At 41.7% G+C, this 7,777-nt stretch overlaps 1 protein-coding gene across 2 annotated transcripts; it reads right to left on the minus strand.

Annotated features, from left to right (window-relative positions):
* Positions 1 to 883: 883 nt before the first annotated feature.
* On the minus strand, positions 884 to 7,768 carry RAD51AP1 (RAD51 associated protein 1). 2 transcript variants are annotated; one of them, XM_041398765.1, is made up of 9 exons: positions 7,687 to 7,768; positions 5,859 to 5,908; positions 5,479 to 5,605; positions 4,716 to 4,825; positions 4,283 to 4,357; positions 3,692 to 3,841; positions 2,909 to 3,055; positions 1,950 to 2,080; positions 884 to 1,526 (listed from the first exon to the last, which is right to left on the minus strand). In XM_041398765.1, the coding sequence occupies exons 1-8, from the start codon at positions 7,704 to 7,706 to the stop codon at positions 1,953 to 1,955; spliced, it is 807 nt and encodes a 268-aa protein (XP_041254699.1). In that variant the 5' UTR covers positions 7,707 to 7,768; the 3' UTR covers positions 884 to 1,526; positions 1,950 to 1,952. The 2 variants fall into 2 exon arrangements, with proteins under 2 accessions (XP_041254699.1, XP_041254698.1); XM_041398764.1 differs by having other exon boundaries at positions 884 to 2,080.
* Positions 7,769 to 7,777: the final 9 nt, after the last annotated feature.

A 7,777-nucleotide genomic window follows, 5' to 3' on the forward strand; every position in this document is an offset into this window, starting at 1 on the left:
CTTGCAGTGCCTGAAGGGAACCTACAGAGAAGATGGAAAGAGACTCTTGACAAGGGCCTGGAAGACAGGACAAGGGGCAAAGGCTTCACACTGACACAGGGTGGGTTTAGATTGGGTATTAGGAAAAAATTGCTCCCTGTGAGGGTGGTGAGGCTCTGGCACAGGTTGCCCAGAGAAGCTGTGGCTGCCCCATCCCTGGAAGTGTCCAAGGCCAGGCTGGATGAGCCTCTGAGGAACCTGCAATAGTGGAAGGTGCCCCTGTCTATGGTGGGGTTTGGGGCTGGATGATCTTTAAGGTGCCTTCCAACCCCAGCCATTCCATGATTCTATTATATTCCTTTGTTAATGCAATTCCCTTAGTCACAAGTAATACATGGAGAAATGGATCTGCTGCCATTCACTGTAATCAGTAGGCTTAGATAGGAAGTTACTGACACTGTGGATTAGTAAAAGCTCAGTTGCATTAATCAGTAGCAATCACTTCACTGCTTTACAAAACCCCTACCTTAGCATGGTATCATGATCCTCAATGAAGCCCCCAGAGCTCCAAGGCAATTCCTCATTGTCTGAGCCTGACTAATTGTCACAATCCGTCCTGGGGGGCAAGATTCGTGAAGGTTCTTTTCACTAATCTCAGGGTGCAAAACCTGACATGACAAGGGGATTTTGCAGTAAAATCAAAGCAAAAGTACTTTTATTGAATAACTACAGCAAAAATGCATTAGGGAGAAGAGGAATGAAGAGAAGAGAAAGAATAAAAGAGAGAGAGAAGAGAAAGGAGGTGTATAGCTACCAGACATGCAGATGACAAAGTCCCTCGAAGTCCAGTCGACGAAGAGCCTGTCGTCTTCACGTCAGCGGAGATCTCCTTGTGTACCAGTAGTCCGGCAGCAGAAGGCGTCGTCAGCAGTAGGCGTCGTACAGAAAGTCCATCAGCAGCAGGCAAGAACCATTGTCTTCTCAGTCCAGTGGTCGCTTGCAAGCTTGCTTTGGTCACCGGGCCTTACACGCCTTCCCCCACCCCATGATAGGGATTTCAGTTTCAGTCTTTTAGGGAAGAAGAGGAGGCTTTTCCATGTAGGGGTGGCATGTCTCAGTCCTTGAGGGGAGAACCTTCTCCCTCTCTGTCACAGTGATTGATGTACGGTGAATGGAGGGTCTTTTGTGGTGACCACCGAGAAGGTCATTCCAGAGAGAAAGTCCAGCCAAGTCAGGAGGGTGGAGAAATTCCAGGGCCAGCGTTGCTAAGTGATGCAGGCGAAGGAGAGCACACTGCCCTTTCTCGGGTGCAGTGTTCCACGAGTCGTACACACCCGTAGACAGTATTTGGCTTGGTGGATCAGTCAGACCTGGATTTTCAGAACAGGATCTTTTCCTTTTCCCGGTGGTCTCAAACTTTCATGACGATCGAGAGGCAAAGAATAAGGGAAATTTCAGATGGACACTCACACTAATGCTGCTGACTTCCAGTAAGAGCATACACAGGCAAAAATATCTGCCAGACTGCAACCAACATTTAAAGTGACCTTCAAAATTAATACATTTAAGGAATACAGTTAGACATTATAAAGTATTTTATTTTAGTTTTTCTCAAAAAACACAACATTCTAAAAAACATTTCCCTATCATCATACTGCCGTAGTGCTGTCTAGACTGTGTTAATGCCAAGACTGTAGGTATTAAAGAATTAAAATTATGACAAACCAACATCTCTGAATATAATACATCAAAAAGCTGGTGGCCAGATGTCATTTTGATTAAACAACATTAGTATTCAGTAGCACTTAAAAAATGCCTAGCAATTTGCAGAATAAAAACTCATCCTAACATCAGACACATCCATAATAAGAGTCCTCCAAAGTGGATGATTCCAGGATGCTGCCCACTGTCTGTTTATCAGCAAAACCCTTTCCACAGTCTTTTCCTCTGTGTGGCACTTTGTCACTGACCATTTAACTTGTGGTAGCACTGGGATGGAGAGGTTTGACTCTTGCCAGTCTGGAGAGGCCAAGTCTTAGGCAGTGAGTAGGTGGCTTAACAGGAACACATTTCACAGAAACATTACTGCTTCCTGATGGAGCTGGAGATGATTTTAAAACAAAAAGGTATTAGAAGTTTAAAGGGGGGAAAAGGATCATATGACTGTTGTCTTCTAATAGTTTTCCTAGCAGGACAAAAGAAGCCTTCTGAAGAGAGTGCAAAAAGGTCCAAATCACAGGGCACATGGAAATCACTCCCAAGGGATTCCTCCTCTGGGAGCCAGTGCAGCAGGAATGTTGCACAGGTTAATTACCCAGCCACACACTGCAGCAACACTGGGCAGCTGTTCCCAGCGTCCTGGGCATTTTCAGGCACTCCACAGAGAAATACTGCACACAACTCCAATGGGGAAACGTGGACTTGAGAGAAAGGAGCCAAACAGAACCACATACAGAGAAGAGCAAATATGAAGAAAAATCAAAGAATCAGGAGTCAGCAGCAGCATGCTCAAACACCTTGAGAAAATAAAGCTTTTAAGCATTTGCTTTATTAGAGCAGCTAAAATACTTCAGCATTTTTAAAATATTCTTTGTTTAGAACAGATAATAATAATTTAGCACATACCAGAAATAAAGAAAGCTCTAAATAAGAGAGAAATTGACATGGAAAGAATCTTTTGATTAAGGTCTGATCCACAGTTTGGAAAACATTTTGTAAAGCAGTTAAGAATAATGCTGCAAATTAAATATAGATATAGCTATTCTTCCCATCTCTCTTTTTTGTTTTAAATCTGTCCAAAGAAAATCCCTGTAAAATGTATATAAAGGGCAAGCATTTCCCTGGAATAGTTTTTGTTTGCTTTTAGGAGAGATTGCTAAAAGCTTAAGTCAACTCATGTATGTGTCTACAGCTGCAGCCTCACCCATACCTGGTGGTGTCCATTTAGGCTTTTTGTCTGTGACAGGACTTGATGCATGTAGAGGCTTCCCAGCTGCTTCCAAGGGACTGGACATCACCTTCTGCCTTGGCTCAGAGTTGTGTTCCATTATCCAGGAAGGAGAAACTATAGGTGAAGCTGGGATGGAAAATAATTACTATAGAAAGATGCTCTTTAGCAGAGAAATCATCACTTAAGATGATGGACAGCAGAAATAATGAGGATGGTACTAGACTGTCCCATCTTGAAGCACTAAGTATTTACACAGACACCTTGCCTGTTAGGGAATGACACAGACATGGATGCAGCTTGCTCTTCCAAAAGATGGCACTCACAGGAAGGAAAGAAGGAAGGCTTACTTGCTTTTTAAAATAAGCTTAAACAAAGCCAACAGTGAAAGCTCCAACACCTGACACTACTCCAGAATCACTGTTTTGACAAAAACCCCAGAAAACAACTGCAACAATGAACAGAGGATCTTTAAAGAGATGAAACTTTCCTGTACAAGGAGGGCAGAAGGAATTTCTCCTGACACACAAATGCAGAGAAGCAGTGACATTTTGCTGATCTGGGAGTGAATAAGCTCCAGTGAGTAAATTTAGTGTCCAAGTGCAAATGAGATGTCATGAGTATGAGGGGATAATGCTTCAGTAAGGGGAGAGTAAGGGAAAATGCAGTCAAAGCAGCATGAATTTCACTAAAAATCCAAACTAAATGTAAGGCATCACATCCAAAGCACATCTAAGGATGTGGTTTTGGTAGAGAAGAACTTACTGGGTACAGACCCTGGCTCAGAATCAGGATCATGGGCTCTGTCATCACTGTCAACCACCAGTGACTTGTGATGTGCTGGACCTTTGGTTGCTGCTGTCCTTTGTCTCCCATCACCCTCAGGTGCATCATCATCTATAACCTGATTGAGACCTGCAAAACAGAAAGTGATTCAATCAGCTGAAATTCACAGTAAATCTATTTTCTTCCTCTACAATAATTTGGTATTTGAGTGCCCAGAATTAATTTTGGTGATATGAAGTCATACTGTTCAGAAACATATCACTGATGCCTGTTTTCATGTGGTTCTCATTTTATTTTTTCATTGTCAAATTTATCAGCATTTATCTGTAATCAGGCGAACAAAATGAAGACCAAAAATTAACCAAGCACAGGTTTGCTCATTTTAAGACTGGGGCCAAGTTTTTAATGAAAGAATCTACACATCCTTCAACCGTTATTTAAGATAAAGACCCTTTTTTCCACATAACAAAAAAAAAAAAAAAAAAAAAAAAAAAAAGATAAACCAATGGAAACAAAAAAGAGACAAGGTACTTAAATGTTTTTTGTGAGAAGAGTGCAAAAACAACTTACCTAAAAGTTCACTGTCTACACTGCAGTTGGAAAAAGGGGGTCTCCTCTGTCTATTTTCTGATTCAATATTCTTACCTGTTTTAAGATTCAGGGAAAAAGATTAAAAATACTCTATAAAAACGCATTATAGAAAGTAAAAATACATTATAAAAACCACATTATAAAAAGTAAAAATAGCAAGAAATTAAAATAGCTGAAGTTTTTAACTGTGTCTAATCCAAGTATGTATTTGGAAAATCTTATAGAAGAGTTATTTTTCTCACAGAAAAAAAAGCCCAAGAACATAAGAAAACAGGCAATACCTAGAAAGTCTCTCTTGTCATGACATCTTGAAATAAAATACAATTTTCAATCTATTTCAGGGTAAAATAAATTCCCATGGTCAAATTCACTGCATATAAATAAAGAATGTTGCATGGAACTGTAAAGTAACCTTGTTCTTCTGAATTTTGCACTTCTTGAGGATCTGCAGATTTTTCTTTGACTGATAAGGCTAAGGCAACTTCCACATCTCTTTTATAAAGTCTCTCATCCAAGGATAACCTAGGGAAAAAATGACAACATATTAAATAATAAAACAATTACATGAGTGTTACAGAACTATTTCTGGCTCAGTGAACTCTTTAAAATGTAGGTACTTGTGAAGAGATTAATATTTCAATACATATTTACAGCACATCTTGTTACAAATGTTACATTTTGAAATTATTTAGACAAAATGCACTAACTTTTAAAGCACTCTATACTTTAAAGCATTATAATTGTAAAACAGTGCATGTGTGCATATATATACATATATCTAAATATATGAACTATTAACTGGCATTACTGCAGGAAAAAAAAAAAGTGATTGCCTTTGCTTGAAATGCCACACCAAAATGTAATATTTAAACACAACTCTACAAATAAAAATTAGATTTCTCATTTTCATTGACACTGACTTTGTATCTTTCTTTAAGTATGTTCTTTCCAAAGAAATCAAACTTGCCATTATGTTTCTCTGGTTTAGGAGTCCCTAAGAAACTCAGAATTTTTAGAGTTATTTGAAAGTGCATTAATACAGCTCAAAATCTTTATTACAGTCATGTATTACTTGATTGTACTCAGCTGCTTAAAACTCTAGGGGAAAAGAAATCAAACTGAAGCATTCTTATTGAAATCCAGTTTTACACAGAGTTGACCAGAACATTTCTTACCTCTTACTAAGTGTCTGTGTCTGTGATGGAGTCACTTCTATTAGCTTTTTTGACTTCTCTTTTTTCTCCTTCTTTGATTCCTTGAGCTGTGTTCGGGATTTTTTGCTTGAAGGTGCAAAGTCTTCATCTGTTAGAAAACAGCAACAAGCTCTCTTGAGTTTTCCTATATTCCTAAAATTTCATAATTTTCATTGCACACTGAAAATATATCAAGATAACATTTTCTGGAAACTAATCCTATTTTAAAAGAACACAACAACTATAACTGCACTATCCTTAAACGTATTTAAAATGAAAATTCAACAGACCCTCTTTTACAAGTACTTTTATGTGAGAGGCAATGATTTCAAATTCTTGATGTACAAGAACACCCCACTTACCATCATCTTCCAAATCCCCAAACTCAGAATAATCAACAACTTTCTTGTTCCTGTGGCAAAAAAAAAAAAAAAATTAAAAAAAAAAATATATATGCTATCAATCCTTTCTGACTGAGCATCTTGATTTGGTAACACTTTTGGGAAGATCATATTTTACAAGGGAAAAAATAGCAATACATGTTCAGGTGGACACAATCTCAGAATCATGGATTATCCATGAGTTGGAAGGGATTCACAAGGATTATCCAGTCCAGCTCCTGGCCCTGCTCAGGACACCCCAACAGTTCTACCCTACACCAAACAGTTCATCCTTGAGAGCACTGTCCCAACACTCCTGGAGCTCTGGCAGCTTTGGGGCTGTGACCATCCCCTGTTCCAGTACTCCACCACCCTCTGGGCAAAGAACCTTTTCCTGATATCCACCCTAACTGTCCCCTGACAAAGCTCCAGCTGTTCCTTGAGTCCCTGGGACACAGACAGCAGAGCTAAATCTACAACCAGTGCAACTGTACACAATGGCTTATTAGGAATTGTAGAGGATTTTGTGGACACTTGGCTAGCTGACAAAGGTCACTATGCCCCTGCTGCAACAGCTGCATGGGGGAGAAGTTCATTAGCTAGAAAAGTGAAGAAAGGATAAGAAAAGCCACAACAGAGTAACCACAAGAATGTAGAAGTAGGCATAGTTAGCTGATGAGCAACTAACCAATAATGAGCTCGCTTTTTGCAATATGCATTAGCCTTATTAATACTAATATAAATATGTGTGCCTATTCAATAAACTTTTGAGACTTGCTGATCACTCATATTGTGTACCGCATTTCTCCTGCTGATCTCAACAAGGAAAAACTTGTAGATTTTTTAAAAAGACTCCACACCTTCTCTGGACAATCTGTTCAGTCCTTGGTCACTGCCCAGGACAGAAGTTCGTGATGTGTGGGGTTATTCCTTCCCATGTGCAGAATATTGCACTTGCCTTTGTTGAATTTTAGACACTTCTCTGCCCATCTCTGCAACCTTTCCAGTCCCTCTGAAGGGCTACACAGCACTCTGGGGTATCAGCCACTCCTCCCAGCTTTCTGTCATCTGTGAACTGCTGAGGGGACATCAAACCCTTTTTCCAAATCATGGATGAGCAATTTAAACAATACTGAGCCCAGTATTACCCCACCTGCAGGGCTGCATCCAGCCCCGACGCCAGCACAGGAAGGACAGAGAGCTGCTGGAGCCAGGCCAGAGCAGGGACACCAAGGGGATCAGAGGGATGGAGCAGCTCTGCTGGGAAGAAAGGTTGAGGGAATTGGGAGTGCTCTGCCTGGAGAAGAGAAGGCTTTGGGGTGACCTCCTTGTGGCCTTGCAGTGCCTGAAGGGAACCCACAGGAAAGATGGAGGGAGACTCTTGACAAGGGCCTGGAATGACAGGACAAGGGCCAAAGGCTTCACACTGACAGAGAGATTTAGATTGGGTATATGGAAGAAATTGTTCCTGTGAGGGCTGGTGAGAGGCCCTGGCACAGGTTGCCCAGAGAAGCTGTGGCTGCCCCATCCTTGGAAGTATCTAAGGCCAAGCTGGATGAGGCTCGGAGCGACCTAGATAGTGGAGGCTGTCCCTGCCCGTGGCAGGGCGTTGGAACCGGATGGTTTTTAAGGTTCCTTCCAACGCAAACCATTCTACGACAGAACCCTGCAGGACACCACTAATGCCAGGCCTCCAGCACGGCCCTGTGGCACTGATCACGACCGCTCCGCTGGAAGGGATAGAGGCCACCCTGGAATCCCGCCGAGGAGATCGGGCGAGTCCCTCGTCCCTCAGCCCCGGCATACGCACCTCCTGACCGGCCGCGCCATCCCCACCGCCGCCGGCGCCGCTTGGCGCCTTCGCTACAGGCGCAGCGCCGAAAGTGCCGCTGCGAACGCGC

This window comes from Onychostruthus taczanowskii, unplaced genomic scaffold (genome assembly GCF_017590055.1).
Source record: "Onychostruthus taczanowskii isolate IOZ18803 unplaced genomic scaffold, ASM1759005v1 scaffold15, whole genome shotgun sequence".
Taxonomy (NCBI): domain Eukaryota; kingdom Metazoa; phylum Chordata; class Aves; order Passeriformes; family Passeridae; genus Onychostruthus; species Onychostruthus taczanowskii.

Coding starts and splice junctions, on each gene's coding strand:
- RAD51AP1 (XM_041398765.1), bottom strand. CDS start 7,706: ATGGCGCGGCCGGTCAGGAG. Junction 4,826..5,478: donor ACACAGACACTTAGTAAGAG/GTAAGAAATGTT, acceptor TTTTTTCCCTAG/GTTATCCTTGGATGAGAGAC. Junction 3,056..3,691: donor TGAGCCAGGGTCTGTACCCA/GTAAGTTCTTCT, acceptor TTTCCATCCCAG/CTTCACCTATAGTTTCTCCT.